Source organism: Zingiber officinale, chromosome 2B, assembly GCF_018446385.1.
Source record: "Zingiber officinale cultivar Zhangliang chromosome 2B, Zo_v1.1, whole genome shotgun sequence".
NCBI lineage: Eukaryota > Viridiplantae > Streptophyta > Magnoliopsida > Zingiberales > Zingiberaceae > Zingiber > Zingiber officinale.
The window spans coordinates 111,396,047-111,417,193 of record NC_055989.1 but is presented as its reverse complement, the minus strand read 5'-3'; the positions used below and the strand labels follow the sequence as shown (position 1 = coordinate 111,417,193).

Below are 21,147 nucleotides of genomic sequence, written 5' to 3'. Positions count from 1 at the left end.
TTGAATTTATTAGGCGTGGCAGTGGGTACCGTATCTATTTTTGCACTATTCGAGTTCAAACTCGATCAAGTATCTGCTTCGGATGAGAAATGGATGCATGAATTCGTTGAGTATTCAATTAAAAAAAGGTAAATTTATATGAATACTCAAATTTGATTTAGATGGATTGGATACTCATGTAAATTCAATTATGGAATATCAGTTGCCATCCCTACTGTTTATACTGCAGGAATCGAGAGTAATCTTTTGGTAGTCCAGATGACTAAGTGCTAAAGATCTTGTTTTCTGTATGGTGATGGGTTTGAGTTTTATCTCTCTCAAATTAGAATGCTCATATGTTTATCCTAAAGTTAGCTTTAGCATAATGAGTCAGTTGAACTCAATGCATTAGTTTCTTCTCGCAATAACTTGCCAGATACTGAAACTTCACAGGATTTCTTTAAAATCAAGTTGCTAATATCTACTCCCAGGTTCGTAGCACAACATAGAAAAATTCTTTCATTTCTTAGGAATTGATAACCAGGCTTGTTCCAAGGTTAGTACAAGACACTCTGAGATTGTGCAACTGTAGTATTTAGATCTTTTATATGATAGTAGTACTATAGGATGCAGTCGTCTTTGACCCAACAAGTGCGACTAGACTTAAGTATCGAATAAATTCTGAATTTTTTTACAGATAGACTGTGATTGTGAAGTCTGAGAGTTGCTGTGCGGGTATATGTAGAAGCTACAAGAGATTGATACTTGGGCACACGGTAGAGATGAGATATCTCACTTTTTTGCATTAATAATAAGAGAAAATTGAGGAGGATTAAGATAATTCTAGATACTTATTTGTTCAGTTTTTATTATATTTTTGTTCTCATACTTGCATTTATTTTTATGGACGTAGGCTTATGCTCTACCAAATTAGTATTGTTTTGTTCACACAATCAAGAATGGTGACATGAAAATATATGATGATGGTGAAATCGATGATGCACGAGGAGAATGGATGAAAATAGAGAATTAATGATGATAGTGAAATAAAATAACAAAAGATGAAGATAACAGTAAATATGCAAATGATGAGGTGGAGGAAATAATATGATTTGATGAAAGAGAAAAAAACATAATAAAGAGTGGTGAATAGCATAAACAATGGATGAAAGTATATTGGAGATGAAGATGATGACGGTGAAAGAAAAATATGGTGATAGTGAGAAATAAAAAAGGGGCTGAATTTTATATATTAGATATATTTTTAAATTAATATAATTTTTAATTTTGTTTTTCTTTAGATAAAAAAGTGAATTTTTCTCATGATGAGAATTTTTTTATCTGATAAGTATTATATAACTAAGTTGTTAAATATTAGAGAAGTACCTTCAATTAACAAAATTCATGTATATTATCTAGGGATGAAACTTTTGATGAACATTGAATGATTTTTTATTTACAGGTTTGGTAGGAGGTTTGATTTCTCTTTATAATGATTAAGGATACCAAATCTGTTTTCTCCAGGCTGTGGTGTAGTGGTAAGCACCTTGGGGTTCCTTATGTGCCCATGATTTAAAATTCAGAAAGCACAAGAAATTTATCTTTCACATTTGAACTATTGAAACCGCATGATTTATCTTGAAGGGCGATGAAAAATTTACATGAAGTTAGAACGATCATCTCCAGAATTAGTTAGTTTTATCATCTCCAAAATTAGTTAGATTGTAAAACTTGAATACCTAGATTATATAAAAAAAAAACTAAATCTGTTAATGCATTAAGACTTGCAAGGTACTCCATGTTCTACAAAATAATAAAAAAAAAGACAAGACAAAAAAGAGGTTGAGAGATGTGAAGAGAAAAAAAGCATCACCATGGCAATGTTTGATGGGTGTACAATAAATTTATAACTAAAAAATAATTACACTCATGTCAGTTATCTTTTATAGTTTATCTCTAGATTATGCGAAGAAAGATAAATCATAGGATCAACTTATAGTCGACAAATGACTAAAGGTGGGAGAATAAATTTATGATATAGAACATTATGAAAATACCATAGACATGGGGAGTAATGATATTAATTAAATCCATCTTAGGAATGTTTTTAATTAAAAATTTATGAATATATATACACACATATAACATCTTATATTTCTTTAAACATATAAAAAACTAATCTTTTACTGATTAAAAATATCTTACATTTAATTTTTAGAAAGAGTGATGATTATTATTAGTTACAATAACTTTCAGGTATAGTCGAATTTGTTATCACATGATAAGTTTACAAAAAATTAAAAAATTATCCTCCCAGGTAATAGTTAGCTTCGATTTCTTGATTTATTCTCTCCTAATGGCATGGGGGCAGTTGTGGGGGACGAAGAGTCACTAGGATAATTTCACTTTTATTTTTTTACAAAATTAATGGAATCGGATATATATATCCCTTCGAATCATTAGACTTTATTTATTACTATATGCTTATTTAGATTTAATTAAATTTTATCTTATTATTTATTATTAATTAACTTTTTTTATGCTCCTCTTTCTTATTTCATCCACATATTTGTTAAACTTTCACATTACCTATAATTTTGACTCTCTATAATATTTTCATTTATTATCCTGTTCATCTTCACTATCGTCACCTCCTATTTTAATAATTATATAATTATATTTGATATTAATAAACTTAAATACCATACCGATAAATTTTTCTACCTTAAAAAATTTATGATGTATTATTTTCATTTTTTTGAACATAATTAAGTTTTTTTTTAAAAATATATTAGCTGATATAAATTCTTATACTATGGCAAACTAGGATTATATTAAGAAAGGAGGTTGAGATTGTCATATTAGGATTTTGTTAAGTCTTTTAATGGCGTACGCCGTACAGTGTAATTGAGAGGTAAAATGCGATTTTTTAAAATCAGGAGGGCATTTTCGAGATAAGAAAATTTTGACAGGTACCATGAAAATGTTACTACTAAAAAATTACATAAAAAATTCAATTTAAGAAAATTCTGGAAGTAAATAGGAAAAGAACGAGTTGCTCTAGCCCTCTTCTCTCTCTATCTGAAGCAAGGAGCAGAAGGCACTTCGAACCAGTCAAGAGCACCCTTCACTAGTTCCGTTCTTCGATGCCCTGTGCCTACGACTAGGGGAAAGCGCCGAGCTACACGGTCGCGGCGGCGGAGACAATGTACGGCGGCGCCAGCGACGGAGAAGGTATCGGCGTCGGCCACGATGCTGGTGCGCCGAAGAAGATCCCGTCCGCGTCCTCCATGCCATGGGTTCGAAACCTTCGCCGGTACGTCGGATCCGGCGCTGGCCTCGGCTCTGAAGCCCTCATGGGTTAGTTTTTCTCCGTTCCTATTTCTATTTTTGCTGTCCGCTACAAGAAAAAAAGTCTTTTTATAGAAAAGCGAGATATGGGAGTACCTGATCGTATCAATTACTTCAAATAAGAGATTTTTTTTTTGGTAAATATTACATTTTTCACGCAAATTAGGTGATTGATACTCGATCAGGTGAATTTGTATTTTTGGGTTTAGCCCTAGGATTTTGAACTTAAAATGGATTATCCCATTCTAACGACTCGACATGCGAATCAAGATAATAGCAATAATTGAGTTAATGCTGCCAAATTACGATGACTAGTGGAGTTTAAGGTCTTTTGGAATCTGGATAGTTGCTGACGAACACAAAGGGCTCCGGGTGTAAACTTAGAAGACTATAGTCATAGGGCGATTTATTTTTCATTTGCAGGGAGAACTTATTTTCCTTTTTTAATTTAAATCGAGCCTCCCTTCTGCTCAATTATGATTCCTTTGTTTCCTCAGATGAATCAAGCAGAGGAAGGAAAAATGAGCTATAGGGGAAGAAAAACAGGAAAAATCAAAGAAGAAGAAATGGGGGAGTGGGAGTGGAAGCGGTAGAAAAAGATGAAAAAGCTGAACTGGACGACGAGGAGTCATAACTCTGTTGTTGTGTCTCTACAAGGAAGACCATGTGGTGAGAAGAGGGTGATGGGGCTTGCTTGTATTGTCAGGAGAGGGCAATGCTTGCATCACATGGAGAGGGATCGGGTGGCATTTAATTTCTATACTTTGGTTATATAACGTATAAGTTAGAGCATATTAATTGGAGGTTTAAATTATTAGCAATATTTACTAAATATATATTGTAATAAGTAACAACATATAAGCTAGAATATGTCAATAATTTTTCAAGATTTGTTGTGTTGCTATATCCGTGCCTCAAATTTGGATCAGTTTCTCACAATTTCACATATCTCCGCTTAAAATCATGTAAATGAAACCTAAATCCATGCCAGTGTTGGATATTCACGGATGAGTTTGAGTAACATAAGCAAAAAGAGTACACAGATATCAGTTTCATTAAATTAAAAGGCTCTTTAATTAGTGTAATTTTGCCTCTAAAGTGTTGAATTTCTTCATATCTTTTCTATTTACACTTCACTTATGGAAATTTTGGCTACTTACTTTCTTGTGCTGATAATATAATGTTTAAAATATAAATAATCATTCTAATTTTTTATGCAAGATATTTTTGTATGAATTTGCTTTTCTTGTACATGAATAAAGAAATTTCCTGAACAACCATTTTAATTTTCAGAGCTGGAAACAAAGAGGATATTGCTGGAGATTTTCAAAGAGCGACAAAAGAAAAATGCTGAATCAGGCTCAATTCCTAGCTTCTATAAAAAGGCACATCAGTTCATATCTTCCAGATTGCTTTCTTGTCTTTTATTCTTGTCTTTTATTTGATAAAAATGCAGAAGTAGATAGCATGTTGGGTCTTGTTCCCTTAATTCATTACTTCCATCAAATGTTTCAACCACCCATTGACAGTAGCCTCATACCTAGTTGCATTTATTTCACTGTACAAACTATTTTTCCTTTTATTTATATAAGCTTTTGAGATTTTGTTGAGATAATATATTCCATTTGTAAAGCAGAAGCCTGAAGAGGGATCAATCAGTCATAGGGTTCAGCGATTGGCAAAATGTAGATTCTTGAAGGTGCTTGGTCATTATCTTCTAGCTATTATAAGTCCAGTTTCAGATTCTAATTAGTCATAAGGATGAGAATTTATTGGTGGTTCCTGATGCCTCCAATTTGTTTATGTACTCAACTTCTGTTTTTGTTTGCTTTCATTGTACAGAAGCAATCAGAACTTTTACTTAATGCTGATGACCTGGATGCCATGTGGGTTTGCTTAAGGGAAAATTGTGTTATTGACGATGCGACTGGAGCTGAAAAGGTGAACATATCTTCTTGATTTCTCTTTTATGGTACCCACCCTGCGGAATCTGTCATTAATATGCATACACAGCTATATAATCCTTTTAGTTACTAATTATTGGCATGATAATGCCTATATTTTATTCTAGATTTGGTACCAAATAACTGTTCTCTTGTCCTGTCCTTTTGAGACGATATTAGCCACACCCAGAACTGTTCCTGCCTGAGACCTCCACGGGTGAACCACCGGTGAGCTATCACCTGTGTTGACAAAGTCGTTGTACACCGAAGAAAGGGAGGTCAATCACCAGGAGAGTCTTTAAAGTCTGCAAGAAAGAGAGGGAGAATAAGAGGATTAGAATGGAGGCCAGGGTTGCCTCGGCTCGTCCACTCCGACGCTCAAGTCAATCTCTGGTGTGGGAGAAGGAGAAGATGAACAGTACATGAAAAGTGTGTATATGTGTGCGTGTATGCGTACCTTTGCCCGCGAGAGTGGACTCCTTTTATAGCTCTGCTGAAGAAGAAATAATACCTTTTTCCTTATTAATTCGATGTTGTGTCACAGTTGGGAAACATCACATCGCTATATTTCCGTCGTATCAGACAATCACTCTGACACTCCACCCGCCATCCCAAGTGCTATGCCAATCCAGGTGTTCACACAAGCCCATAAGACATAAAATAGTTGGGCAACAGAGCCTGACACACAAAGTAAAGAAGGATCAAGTCGAGTCGGTGGGGATGAGCTGAATGACACGAGTCTGTTAGATCGGTGAAGCTGAGTAGGGCGTCGGGTAGATCGACTGGCGGAGTCGGGCGAGTTGATATGACTGAGCGGAGCAGTGTCTTGGGGGAGTTGAGCCCCACCAGTTGGGTGGACCAATTAAAGGAGTCAGGCGAGCTGATTCGACTTTGCGGAGTAGTGTATTGGGGGAGCTGAGCCCCAGGAGTTGGGTGGATCGACTCGAGGAGTTGGGCGAGTTGATTTAACTGAGCCGAGTAGTGTGTTGGGGTAGTTGTGCCCAGGAGTTGGATGAACCGACCGATGGTCATTCCTAATGTCGATCTATCATCTTCGATGCAAATGGATAGGCCAAGCGGAGACGCGGAGGGTGTAGGGTCGGCGGAATCGAATGGAGATGAGCAAGCTCGGTGGGGCAGAGTGTCTTGGTTTATTTGAACCAATTGGCCACCCCTAGCCCGACCGGAAGTGATCGAGTTGACCCATTTGGACTTTGACCTCCATCTCAACGGGACTCTTGACCTTTTTGGCATACGTGGAGGCCTCTAATACTCCCCGTATCAAGAACCATACTAGTTCATATCACAACCTCCTCAATCATTAACAGTTGAAAAGTTTTGGACAAGATTCGTATATATAGTTGCTACAATTTGAATGTTATTCTATATTTGCAACAGATGTATGATATTAGTTATCTCAGTTATTCATCTGAATACATGTGTTATCCATGTTTATGCTGTAGATGATTTATATGCATATATTTTTATGGATAGTCAATGTCTTGATTACTGCCCCCTACAGATGAACTATGAAGATTTCTGTCACATTGCCTCTCTTTGCACGGAGCAAATTGGTGCTAAGTGCAGAAGATTCTTTAGCCCTTCAAACTTCATGAAGTTTGAAAAGGATGAAGCTGGCAGAATTGCCATCCTGCCTTTCTATCTATATGTGATGCGAACGGTAACTTTCATTTCCTTAGTATCACACAAATTTTTTCTTTATCTAAAAAATATGAATGTAGAAAATTTGAACATTTTTTCTAGTAGTCTTGATTTTCTGCCAATACATATTACTATTCCATTGCATAAAGAAATTATTATTTGAACTCACTACCATTATTGTACACTATATTTCCTATTTACCTGTTCTATCTTCATGTGTTTAAAAAGTTATTGTTCTTCCACTTGTGCATTCATTGGGTTCTTTTTTCTAAGAACTCTTTACACTTTTAGATTGAAATCTGTCTGACTAATAGATGATTGTGTTCTATTTTGTAGATGCGTGTTTTAATGCATGTTCCACTTATTACATTGAGGTTTATTTGTGTAAACTGAACACTGGTAATTGTAATGCTACTGAATTTTAGCATCTGTATGAATGCTCATCAGTTTTTTTAAGGTTCGTCAGAGAAGCTTTGAAGTTCGATTCAACTACATCAACTCATATTGATATATGCTGCAGCTGGGTGACTTGGATAAATAGATATGTTACAAACAAGAATGAGGCTACGAGAAATGTGGATAAGCCGATGAACATTGTGCAATGTAATATATCTTGATATTTTACACCAAATGTAGACTACCAACTTATCGCTTGTCTATCAAGACTAAGTAATGTTGTGCATTAGGTTATAGATAATGGCAATTCGAATTAATGGCATGTGGGATTATGTATCTCTACAAGCCTATTCTTTGTTACCTGAACTCGCATTCACTCCCTCCCATGACCTGTGTCTACATGGCACAATCCGGATATGGGTATGTAAATGAGTATGATGAGCCAAACTCGAGGAAGAGGTAGAAAATGGAAGGAATAAGAAGATGGGATGAGAATAAAAAAATTTAAATCCTTGAAGCAGCTTGCAATGTACATACAAAGGGATAGCCTTAATTGGTAAATTGTTTTGGACTTGCAAAGAGATCAAGTCACATACCACATCAAAGGTGATGTTGCATGAGATGCTTGTGTAGTGGGTACCATTTTCCAGTGAGGATGGTGTCAAATTGGGAGGGAGAGGAAGGGGATCAAAGAAGGCGATGTTGAGTAGATTAGAGTTAATTAGGTTTATGTCACTCATATATAATACAAGATATAACTTATATAATATAATTTATTATATAAAGGGCAGAATAAGAAATGAGAGCATTAAAAAGAAAGTCGGAGTTGTATCTATTAAGAGAAAACTCCGAGAGACACATTTAAGATGGTACAGGCATGTACTCAGACGACCAATAAATATTCCAGTTTGGTGATGTGAAATTATGACAAACACGCATATCAAAACGAGGAAGACCAAAAAAAGACTTGGTTAGCAACAATAAAATAAGATAAAATTTATTTAAGTATAAATGATGATATAGTAGGAGATAGAGCTCAATAGCGTAAAAGGATCTATATAGCCGACCCCATCTAGTGGGATAAGGCTTGGTTGTTGTTGTTGTTGTAGTATATAAAGGGCAGCCCGATGCACAAAGTTTCCACCAATACATAAAAGGATCAGACCACATTAGGTCTTTTGGTATGTAACCTTTCCCTACATTGTAAGAGCATATTTCCATAAGATTGTTACTCGAACTCGTGACCAACATGTCACATACATCAACTTTACTATTGCGCCAAGGTTCTTAATATTATTTATTATATAACTTATATAATATAAAATGCATGGTTTTAAATCGCATTCCAACCTAGTGTTTCGGTTCCGTGTTGGAATTTGAAAGTTTTGTGCCATATTGGAACATGCCAAGGTGCGGTGCTAGGGCATTGAGGAGTAGAAGAGGAAAAGGGAAAGAAAATTAGGAAGAGGAGGAAAGAGGATAAGAGAGGGAAGCTATTTATCTTTGAATTGTTATCCTTTTTCATTCACTTTAATAATTACGAGTTTCTGAATGAAAAGTTTCTGCCGGTTGCCTTTGCCACCCGTCTTCAATGCTCATAGAGTTAGGGAATCGTCACTAGTAAGCTATTGAAAAATGAGGGGAGATGTATCACATGTCTTGAGTGCTTTCCTATTAGTGTCCATAGGTGGAGTAAATTTTTTTGCTTATCCCGTTCAATATGGAACAATTTTTTAAAATGTGATAATATGCCATATACCTAATAACTTATAATGTGTATCTTTATAATATAACTAAATTTGGACTCTCTTAAATGAAACCCTGTATCCTAACTTAGAGAAAATGATGTGTCTCACACTTGATCCATACTCATGTCGAATACTCGTAGCTAAATATGAGTAACATAGAGCTTATTAACCCTTTTGATCCTAATGTGTGCGATGGAGTCTAGCTATTGTTATGAGAATTCCATCGACATTGTGTGTTGGTTGTCAATTTGTGCGACAAGGCACTTTCAACTGATACAATTCGAAGCTAACTCATCTAACATGCAAAAACAAGTATGATTAAACAAATGAATATATTAATAATTAATTGGAAATTGTAAATAAAAGAGCTTCCAAATAATTGAAGCAAAAAAAACCACGTGCGACAAACTCTTACATGAATAAATCTCGGAACTTAGGGCTTATCTTAGTTCACAATCCAACATTTGCCTTGGGTAAATCTAGAGGCAAGATAATAAAGTGTTTTAGGTAAAGAAATAATTGAGGAAGTTTTAATTTAGTTTTTTTAATTTTTTGTTTAACAGAAGTTATAACATAATTGTTAATACTTTGTCTACTTTTATTGATAACTCAAATCTCTATTTGACAACTGAGGAAAAATGTGCATCACAAATTCACAATCCTAATACAGTTTATGACCCTACTAACAAGTGATTATGTGCAAGTAATTCTTTGGGTACAATTTGTAAATACAAAGTGTATTCATATTATTGTCAACCAGTCATTTATGGTTTGTTAATTTCCAATCTAGTTATAATTTCACCTCAACTTTCTCATGGGATATCTGAAGTTCATGCACCATCTCTTTTCATTCTTTTTGCATCAGGTTTCACTTACCCAGGCAAGAATTGATATGAGTGAGCTTGATGAGGATTCTGATGGTTTTCTTCAACCTCATGTATGAAATAAACTTAATCTTGAGTATTCAAAATGGCAACTGATCTAAAGATCTTGGTTTTATACCCCCATTTTAACTATCACGGTAACTGATTACAGGAAATGGAGTCTTATATAAAAGGCCTTATTCCTAATTTGGCACAACTTCGTGATATGCTTGAAGCCTTTATTCAGATGTATTGTCGCATAGCTGCACGGAAATTCTTCTTCTTTTGTGATCCTCATAGGCGAGGTTTTCTTATCAAACTTTTGTTCTAATTGGAATATGTTGCAGGAGGATTTTCCATGTTTCTACTAAAGAAAATTGAAATGCTAATGTGGATTTTCTTGAATAATCATAGGAAAAGCATGCATAAAAAAGGTGCTGCTTAGCAATTGTCTCCAGGAGCTCATGGAACTTCACCAGGTAGTTTGTCTGCTGCAGGGTTCTGCCTTTTTTAGTTTGACCATGATTTTTAAGTCATCCATGACGAAATTATATAATCTTGTCTTTCTAGAGATCTGCACTGTAATTGATGCAAGTCCATGTATATTACCATCTTTTGTTTGCTCGGAGAATATTGTTTTTCTGCTTCTTAGTTTTCTTGTTTTCAAACAATTTGCAATAGCCTGCACAGATTTTCCTATTGTGAAAAGTAGGCATGCAACACTTGGTACTCTTTCTCAAGGCATGGTGGATATTTAGTTGATATGATATATGATTTTTTTTTTTAGGGTTCATTTAATATCCAATCAAAAATAGGTGGTGCTAGCCTAACTTTGGTGTCATCTTTGACAGTTTTTCTTTTAGTTTGCTTTGATCAATTTTACTTTCATTTCCCAACATTACCATTTAATGAATTTTTACCGGTTTCTTTGGTCCTTAAGCTTACAGGTTACATACAATATATTAATCTGGCCTGTGTTCTTGACAGATTTACCACAGATGACATAAACTTTGATTTATTTTTCTTTGGAATCTTATTCTTGGTTTGTAGTACAACATCTTGACACTAAGAGAACTTATTTCTTTATTCTACTTTGGGAGATTTCATGAAATTAGTTGTAGTCCAATGGTTTGAAAATACAGGCAAGGGTTCAACTGATGAAAGTAAATCTTTCCTTTAAGTATGAGTCGCAGTGGTACCATGATGAGCTTTCATATGCTTCATCCATGCCTAGGGATCAAGATGTAGTTTTAGCTTAAATTCTGGTAGAAATGTAACTGCAGACATCAATGCTCAGATGATTTGTTTACTCGCGTCTTGTGCATTAATGGGGCTTTTATTTGATTTGTAAATGATTCATTTGGAGATATTAAACCAGTTTTTAACAAATGATGATGGCAATTGTTTTCTCAAATATGCTACACTAAGATCTATCAATTACACATCTTGGAGCTGTGAAAGTCAATGCTGGATTCTACTTCTAGTTGTATGAAATAGACTTCGCTTTATTTTTTGTTGTTAGGAAAGTGAAGAGGAAGTTCCTGACACAGAGCAGGCAGAAAATTGGTTTTCATTAACTTCTGCTCAGAGGATATGTGGTACGTTGTGCATTTCTGATTCTTGTGTTGCTACTGTTTTTTATTGCAGTGTAAGTAGCAGATACTGTTAATTCTCATCTTCTACGTTGGATATTCTTTTGCTGATTGGAGAAGACCTATCAAGTTTGGTTGACAATTCATGTGCTTTTAAGCTTCAGTTGTTTTCTTTGTTTGATGTTTGCTCTCAGCTTATTTTATCATGTCACAAGGACCCAATCTTCACATATAATTATGTACGCTTGAGTTAACTAATAATTGTTCAAAGTTAGAGACTCAGTACGACCAGAAGTCAGTGAAGATAAGTGAATGTGGTTTATCATACGTCCAATGGTATGGTGAATATGAAGTTCAGTTCTTTAGTAATTAGATATGTTGGTCTAATTTCTATATGGCTTACTTCTAATACACAAATTATTTCTTTTTTACTGTTGATACATCTCTCTAATACTCCTTTGTCTCTCATTCTGTTTAAAAAACATGGATAGCTTCCATGGTTATATTTCTATAACTATCAGTTACCTGTTAGAGTACAAAGTGCCTATCATTCTATTAAAGGGTGATTCTACTACTATTGCCGATTGTCAGATGACAGTTCAGCAGCATAATGTGGAAAGGAGGTTCAGATTAACTCAAATGAGATATTAATGTTTACTATGGTTCATGTTTGATTGTTTTAAATTATGGTGAAATAAAAAAGAAATATGTATTGGATTGTAAATCAATCAACATTACACTTCACCATCCCATTCTTCCTATCTGTAGAAACTTGCACCAAGAGGTGGAGTACTTCTTTAGAAGCCCAATAAAGATGTAAAACAATGAAGAATACGCCAAAACAGCAGTTTTTGCAAGAACACACCATGATATAGAATCTTAAAATATCTATCATGGACTTCAGTTTTACACTAAAATGAAATACCTTTTCTAATAATTCAGATTATCCAGAATCAGATATTATGGATGTGCATGACTATTCAGGGCTTACCTTGGGCGATATTATTGCTTCTATATGATGAAAAATGATCTATTCATGAAAAAACCACTTTGCTTGGAAGGGTAAATGCTGTGAAATTATGAATTGATACACGTGGAAAGGATAGTTATTCATCCCCCAACTTGAACATATTACATAATATGATATATATATATATATATATATATATATATATTAACATTGTAAGGATCTAATCTTTGTCTGACTAATGCAGTGCCTTTTCATTTTTCCCTTGTAGAAAATTGTTTGTTCATCATGAGTCAATATCACCAAAACTTTTATTGATAGCTTTTTCATTACTACAGTCACCAATGCTAGCTGTTTAAGTTGATGCTGGCATGTTGCAAGTGATATGTCACTATGGATATTACTTGCAATTTTCAGTTTCTCCATCATGAGTCCATATCACCAAAACTTATATTGATAGCTTTATCATTTATTACTGTGGCCAATGCAATCTGTTTAAGCTGATTTTGGCATTTTGCGAGTGATATGGAATTCACAAGTGTTTTTGATGGATATTACTTGCAATTATTGGTTTTTAACTTGATAATAAAGGCATTTAAGGTGCAAATGATTTTAAATCTGTTACATTACTGTGTTTCTATTCCACAGATATGTATATTGCCCTGGATAAAGACAAGAATGGAACTCTGAGTAAGCAAGAGCTCAAAGAATATGCTGATGCAACACTAACTGAAATCTTTATTGAGAGAGGTATTGTTCTAACCTTTGATTACTGAATTTCATTGTACCTATCATTTTAGTGATTATTTTGTAACTAGAATTTGTAAAGCAATACTGTTCTATGACCTTGTACTTCATTTATATCTTTGTTTTTGATCAACTATATCCCTATGTATGTGCTTGAAAAAGAGGATGAGGTTTTTTAGAAAATTTATGCTGTCTTTTTTTTAAGAAAATCAATTTCTCTTTAATTGCCTAGTCACCTAGTTTTTTTTTCCTTTCAGTAGAACCAAAGTAAGAAATAAAGGGCATAATCACTCATTGGTGCAATTTGCCTTTGTCAATTTGCTTCATCTGTCAATTTCTATGAAATATCATGCCATAGCTTATTTTCTTTATTTCATTAGTTGAAAAAGGACACTATGCAAGTAATTTTGGATAGAGACTTCTATCAGGAATTAGTAAGATAGGACTGAGATGTTCAAAAACTGCAACAACATCATCATCAACTCGTGATTGTCTCAACTATTCAGGGTTGGCTATTTGAATATTTTCTGACCCACCTAATGCAATTCTCAACATTTTTCTTCCAACATTGAAACTATAAGAAGCTTTTAATTTTTTGTCTAGTTTGCCTATGTGATGGGTGTTGATAGTCACACGTGGACTCAAATGTAGTCATTCAAACTAACCTAGGTATAAGCTTGTCAATAACAATAGCACTTGTAGAAGCATACAGCAAAATTTTGGAAGCCACCTATGACAATGACTGGTTTTGGAGTAGTACTTGTAGTTCCATTTTTAATTCAAATTATCAATTCTAAAAACATTCTAATTATCAGAAACCTTTTGATTCAGATTTCATTTGTCGCCTAATTAACATTGTGCTTTCTTAAGTTAGACTAGTTGGTTCTTTGAAAAATAACAGATACCAGGCAGCTGAGAACATCAATGTTCATGCAAAACACTATTATCTCCTTTACCACAATGCCAGAATAAAGATACTATATTGATTAACTGAAATGTTGTACAATTTGATGCACAGAAATTTACCCATGAAATAAAATGTCCCCTGACCTGTCTCTGCTTTGTTTTCTTAACAGTTTTTGATGAACATGTACGTCGAAGCAAAGCTGGAGGTGTTAATACTCGTGAGATGGACTTTGAAAGCTTTCTGGATTTTGTTTTAGCCCTGGAAAACAAGGACACACCTGAAGGATTAACATACTTATTCAAATGTCTTGATCTTCAAGGGCGGGGCTATCTTACCACTGCTGATATTCATATGCTCTTCAGGTTCTTTTCATTAATAGCTATTATGTTACATGTGCATCCTCTACAAGTACTACCGTTCTCGTGTACAAAACCATGCATTCTGCACAAATGAGTTATATCAAGCTATGTGGATGTGCTATATGCATCCCAAATGCAAGCTTTAAATCTGGCTCTTACACCACATAATGATTATTTTACCCTCAAAATGTGACATTTCACTAGAGTACTCGGCCAATGAGAGTTTCTTTTAAACTTGTATTGTTGCTAGCCCTCCTTTTGAATTATCAAATCTCAACACGAACAGTAGCAAAGCATCTTTTTTTTCTTGAGTTAATTAATTTACCTCAACTAGGATTTCTTACAAATTTTTATGCAACTAGCAGTTATTGCAATTTTTTGCAAAAATTTGAAATGCCTGACAAATTTATCTTGCCATTTAGTTTTTACTTAACCTAGGTGAAATTGATGACATGGAAGTTTTGCATGTTTATATTATGTAAGCATTTTAACCGTGTAAGATGCCAAATCCAAAATCTGAGAAGATGACTAGCATTTTATCCCACCAAAATCCATCTTACACAAAAAAGGTAATTTTGGGATTAGGTATGTAACTAGGTATTTCACTATGGTTATGTGAGATTACTACCTTGTAATCTACCTTGTTAACTTAATCTAGATATATAAAATACTAGGTAGGATATTTTCTAAGCTAGATAGTTGGGTAGAAGGTTCAAGTCAAGGTTTAAAGTTTTGTTCCGAGCTAGGTATCAACTCCAGCCAGAACAAAGCTATTTCCCGGCTAGCATTTGATTGTGGTGCTGGTCAACATGACATGAAGAAGCTGCTGCTGTTGAACTCTTGCAGCATCAGTAGTAGGAGAATGAGGAGGAAGAGGAACCGACCTGGAAATTCACTGAAGACATGGTGACCATCAAAATCACCTTTGAAATCACTGCAGAAAGTCACTGTCAAAGGTTCCAAGGATTGCTACTCAGCCCGTGTTAGTGTCTTGGCTCAAAGTTATGCTCACTGGTACGGGTGAGATGGTGTGAGATTTAATACCTTGATTCAAGGTTTATGAGTTAACCCATTATTTTTTTGGCGATGTCAATGCATTATAAATTTTGTTGTCCACAATATGAGTAAAGAATATATAATTGGAATACTACTTTTGGATGTTTCGCCTATCATGTGACTGCTAGCGTATAAACAAACCTTATAACACTATATCTATGTTCTTGCAAGTTACAATTATGTGGAAGAGAAAGAAAATAATAGTTGTCTCCAAAATTTACTTTATTTGCTTGGGTTATTGACAAATGAAGGTGGATCTGAGCATAAGTCAGTGTTCTAAATGGCAGTTGAGACGGCCGCCTAAATGGGAGGTGGGTATTAACTGCGCCGCCTTTGCCTCAGACAGTGACCGCCTTTAGGCGGTCAAAGATGAGGTAAGACTAGTGGGTGGGTGAGGCGGCTACTGTGTCGGCTTGCCGGGCCTTTGCCTTTGCCTTTGCCTTAGGCAACGCTTTAGGCACAAGCACGGCTCTAGTGTTGACGGGCCGCGACGAGTCCGAACGTATCGCCCGAGCCCCACTACGGGCCTAGACACATCGCCCGAGCCTAGAGACGGGCAGGAAGCGTTGCCCGAGCTCGGTGATGCATCAGGACAAGTCGCGCGGTCCCAATGACGCATCCTGCTGGTCGCGTGGTCTCGGCCATGCGTCAGACTCATTGTGTGTGCCGAAACAGTGGTAAGAGGGACGAAGTTAGGTTTTTAACTTAGGGTTTGATTAAATAACTTTAGATTAATGATTTAATCAACTCAGATAATTTAAATAGATTTAATTAAAGCCTAATAAAATTATTCCATTAATTTAACACACACATATATATATATGTAAAATATTTTTTAATTTTATATTTTTAAATATTTAGATTAAATTTTTTATTTTTAAGTTAATACATCCAAGGAGCAATGCAAGGAACATCTCTATTAGAGAACTTGATGAGAATTTAGATACATCGAAGGAGGAGAATGAAGAAGATGTTGATTTTGAGTTTGACAATGAGAGGATTATGGATGTAATTGATGGTACATGTGTAGATAATTTAGAAAATTAGTTATGTTTAGTCTAGTTCTTGATGACTTGTCATGTTGGATTGAAATTTTGAATTTTAAACTTAGGCTTTTGGTAAAAGTAATGATATTACTTTTTTAGTATTAATAGTGATGGATTCTTATTAATTATCTTGTTAGTTGCATTTATATATTAATTTGTATTTTATATAAATTGTATTGTATGAAACTTATTTATCCATAAACATCATGACAAATAATGACTATTTATAATATTATGTATAAAAAAAATTCAACTGCCTAGGCACCACCTAGACATCGCTTCCCGCCACCGCCTACTGGCATTTACAACACTGCACAAGTTCAATCAAACTTGTTTTGATAAGTGACAATACATGTTAAAGATTGGTAGTATGCATGCTTGAGAGATTAAAAGGGAGAGAGAGCATAAGAGAAATTAATGAAGTTACTATAGAGTTTATGAGGGTGTTTAGAATTTCTAACATCCAACAATATGAGTATAAGGGGAGGAAGCTGATAAGACCTCGAGGGGTATCTGGAGGTGTGAAGAGAGAACTGATGTGGCAAGAGTCATCTGATTGCCGTGGCTGAATGGCCACTCTGTACAAGATATTTGCAGGGCGCACATTCACCTTACCATGATGAATTGATTTGTTACTTATTCTCTCCTTGCTTTGGTCCTTAGCTACTAAGGTTGACATGGCTACCAACCGCATTGACCTAAAAATATCTACATTCATGCACAAAACCGTGGATGGTTTTCTTTTAGAGGATCTATTTTACGCAAGTGAAAAATCATTAGGCATATTAACAAATTGGTTTAATGGATAACAATGACTGTCAATTATCCATGAAGTTCTCCATGTTTTAAAACTTTGTCCAATAGAAGGGCGTATCTTAAAATCTATGTACTTGGAAACAAGCATCTGTCGCATTTCCATGCACTATTTGAGCCTATCCTGCTTGCTGCTCTTGAAACTTCTCCCTCACCATGTGTTGTTGGCAGAGATGTTCACCACAAGTGGATCGAGGGTGGGAACTACGAGTTGTGTATTGAAGATGTGAGAGATGAAATCTGGGACATGGTCAAACCGGCTGATCCTCTTAGGATCACCCTTGCTGACCTTCTCACCTGTAAGCAAGGTGGTACAGTTGCTAGCATGCTCATGGATGTACGCGGTTTTTGGGCCCATGACAACAGGGAAAACCTACTCCAGGAAGAAGAAGAACCAGAGGAAGAATAATTTTCATAACCGGACTAATCCAGTTTACCTGCTGGAATGTAAGTTTAAGTTGTAATACCATGACTACATGAATTGATTATCTTGCGACCTTTTTTTAAAATACTAATTTCGAAGTGGTCGTAATGCTGCTGGCAGTTTGTGTTGTTCTTGTTCCAAAAAAGATGGACTTGTGATAAAATTGTTAAGGCTTCCCCTGTTTCTCTTAGAACAAACAATTCATGTCGGCATTATGGAATTTCTTGTGCATCTCATGGCATGTTCACAATTATTATTATCTGATCAAATCAAAATTACATCCTGTTGATAAACAAAAGTGCACAAATTCCAGTGTCGAATCTTATTGGTCTTCACTTTACCATTATTCTCTTATCCTTGATTGAAGGCGGGCGTATTGAGAACTCAAATGAGCATCTAGTTGATCACCATATTGCTTTCAATCTTGATTGTGATGCTTCCAACTGGATTCGCATGTTTTACGATATATACAATATCTCGATTAGCACTGATGATCGACACGAACCCTAAAGTTGCTCTATGATTTATTTTCACATTCCGCAAAAGCACGGGTAACACGAAAGCCTCGGCAGATGTTTATGGTCAGAGCCATAGGGCACCTGCTTCCCTTAGCAAGGGCACAAGATTTCCTCCGAGGTGCAGCGACATGACTCTATCTGTCGAGCCAATAAACCTGCCACCGATAAAGACCGCCGGCACTGCTGGCCTCCTCCCCAACAGTTTTACAAGTGCCTTCTCCATCTCCGCCCCCCGCGGGTCCTGATCAAGCTCGTGGACGATGGCATTGACTCCGAGATCATTGAACAGGCTCTTCACACTGTAGGTCATGTAACATGAGCTCAAGCTGAAGATGACCACCGCACGCTGCGACGCCAACTTCATCACCTTGTCCATACAGCTATGACTCAGATCGTCGGCCGATGTTGCTCAGTCGTAGCTAGCTGTGGGACTAGCATTGTGTTTGAATTGCATATATATATAGTTGCGCGAAAGTTGCACTAGGAATATCAACTGTATAGGGAGATGGAGATATAGGAGTTGACATTGTAGTCAAAGGATTTATTTTCTGGTTCAGATGCACATACAGATGTGGCCAACACATGCAGGAATATTTTGAACTCCACTCTCAGCTTTGATGCCAAAAAAGTGGCTTGCATTTCGATAAGAAGGATCGAACTAATTCCCCAATTCGCTCTCTTTATGGTTTGGGATTGCTATGGGCGTACGGGGGATGTCTCAAGGCACAGGAAGATGCATATGCTGAAGAGAATAAAATGTGCTACTCGGTGGCGTATGGTCGGACAACAGACATGCTCACATGGAAGATCTCTATCATCTGGAGGACCATTTGTGATCGATAGTATGGTATAATTGTGTTCGCTGGGACCGGTGACGACGTCGCTAGAAGGGGGAGAGGAGATGAATAGCAAGCAATTCACTTCGATATTAACGAGTAGTGAAAAAAAAAAAAAAAAAAAAAAAAACAAAACACAAGAACAACAAATCGATTTGTATGTGGTTTGAAATCTCCGATTCTTATTTTATGGTCTAGCATCCTAGTTGTATCACCGCTATATTTTCTCGGATAATTTTCTAAGGTGAAAAATTTTCATGCACACTTATTCTTTTACAAGTAACACAAACACATACAAAGATAGTGATGAAAAACGAAATACAATATAAATAGCAATTTACATAGATGATCTTTACTTTGCTCGTTGTTTGATTATTTTGGATTGCTTTTTGAAGGTCTAAAACGTAATAACACCTTCCCTTCAAAACTCTTAAAAATCGATTTTGAAATTCTCCACGAAACCTTCCTTTATAGGTTTTTTATCGTGACTGAAAATTATCTAATAGTCGACTGTCTATCACCATCAATTGACTATTCTTCTTGAATTTGAACGTTACGCCTATATAACGGGTCTTCCAACCCAACATTAGCCACGACAGTTAACTGTTATACTATATTAGTTGATTGTTGAATCAATAGTCAAATTTCTAAATCAACTCAAAAACTTTTTATTCACTCAAATATTTTCATCAATCGATTGCTCACACCCAACAATCGACTAATATACGACAAATCCCCTAAAACCTCAAAATCGATTATTACTCTCATAGGAGTCGATTGATACCTTTGTTTCAATTTTATCAAGTTTCTCATATCAAGTTTTCAGTTCTTTATGACTCACTTAAACTTCGTCATTGCTAATTCCTTATTAGACTTCCAACTGTCAAATGTCTGATCAACTATAATATACTTGTACTTCTCCGCTAAGTATTCATTCAACCTTAACCTGCTTAACTTTTTGCTCTTGCATCAAACTTGATTAAACATTGAAATCCAACACAAACTAATTCGAACTTGGTCAATTAAGGTCGATTTCTCCAACAATTTTGATCTCTCTATTTGATCTCTTCGTGCTAGTGTGCCCGAGTGAAGGTTTTGTAATACATGTGGCATGTAATGCCCAACTCGATGTGCTTTGCGATTGTATAGTGATCCTATTTGAAAGTTAGAGAGATGGTGCGCTGGGCAGGTGGCTGCGAGGTTGACAGAACAAAGACTTTAGATTGGAGCAGGGGTTGCGAACAGGAATGAAAATTTTTCCTGCGCATATTCGAGAGAGTAGACAAATGTCAATGCCAAAAATTAGGGAAGGGATCCCTTGCGAAGGTCCTCCGACGCTCAAGTCAGTGTGATGCCCGAGCGAAAAATTGAATAGTAGATATGCGTGTGCCCAGTAAGAATATGTTCCAAAGCGTATTCAAGCGTACCTTTCCATTGGAGAGGACCCTCTTTTATATACCACCTTTAATAACTTCCACAATCATGAGGTGACAGAGAATGTCAGGTGTTAGAAGTTCGCGAGTAAGGGAATATGTATTCTGGGAGGCGTAAAGTCATCGTTCGAGGAATCTTCCGTTACTCGTGTATACCCTTTTGTAACTGACGCCATAAATGAGACGATTGAAGGAATATGATGTCATAAAGTGTCGGCTAATGGAAAATATAGCGTCACCTTCCAGGAAAGTTCTATTGAATGCCCATGTAATAACAAAAGAATATTCTTTGACAAGAGGTTATTATTTTCTGACAGACTGTTACGATTATCTGACAATGTGGTCCCTGAAGATATCCCAACCATATATTTAGCCAACTGGATATATATATAAGAGTAGAGTGTTAGGTATGGTAGGACGTTAGACTGTTAAGACTGCTCGGATATATGTTGTGTAATGCTGGAGATCTGATTATGAAGTAATACTAAGTATGGTAGGACGTTCGAC

General features: G+C 35.7%; 2 protein-coding genes across 2 annotated transcripts; one reads left to right on the top strand and one right to left on the bottom strand.

Moving 5' to 3' along the window:
• The first annotated feature begins 3,018 nt into the window (after window positions 1-3,018).
• On the top strand, window positions 3,019-18,112 carry LOC122046810 (probable serine/threonine-protein phosphatase 2A regulatory subunit B'' subunit TON2). Its single transcript, XM_042607704.1, has 12 exons — window positions 3,019-3,339; window positions 4,624-4,715; window positions 4,967-5,029; window positions 5,173-5,271; window positions 6,796-6,954; window positions 9,945-10,016; window positions 10,115-10,247; window positions 10,357-10,421; window positions 11,465-11,540; window positions 13,150-13,251; window positions 14,325-14,517; window positions 17,601-18,112. The coding sequence occupies exons 1-12, from the start codon at window positions 3,186-3,188 to the stop codon at window positions 17,836-17,838; spliced, it is 1,446 nt and encodes a 481-aa protein (XP_042463638.1). The 5' UTR covers window positions 3,019-3,185; the 3' UTR covers window positions 17,839-18,112.
• A 237-nt stretch (window positions 18,113-18,349) lies between these two features.
• On the bottom strand, window positions 18,350-18,835 carry LOC122046811 (putative glutaredoxin-C14). Its single transcript, XM_042607705.1, has one exon. It carries the CDS (start codon window positions 18,745-18,747, stop codon window positions 18,436-18,438), a length of 312 nt encoding a protein of 103 aa, XP_042463639.1. The 5' UTR covers window positions 18,748-18,835; the 3' UTR covers window positions 18,350-18,435.
• Between the last annotated feature and the right edge of the window lie 2,312 nt (window positions 18,836-21,147).

What these genes read in the sequence shown, in the direction of transcription:
- LOC122046810 (XM_042607704.1), top strand. Translation starts at nt 3,186, where the DNA reads ATGTACGGCGGCGCCAGCGACGGAGAAGGTATCGGCGTCGGCCACGAT. An exon ending in ATCTATATGTGATGCGAACG is followed by an intron (nt 6,955 to 9,944) that starts GTAACTTTCATT and finishes TTTTTGCATCAG; the next exon opens with GTTTCACTTACCCAGGCAAG. An exon ending in TTGTGATCCTCATAGGCGAG is followed by an intron (nt 10,248 to 10,356) that starts GTTTTCTTATCA and finishes GAATAATCATAG; the next exon opens with GAAAAGCATGCATAAAAAAG.
- LOC122046811 (XM_042607705.1), bottom strand. Translation starts at nt 18,747, where the DNA reads ATGGACAAGGTGATGAAGTTGGCGTCGCAGCGTGCGGTGGTCATCTTC.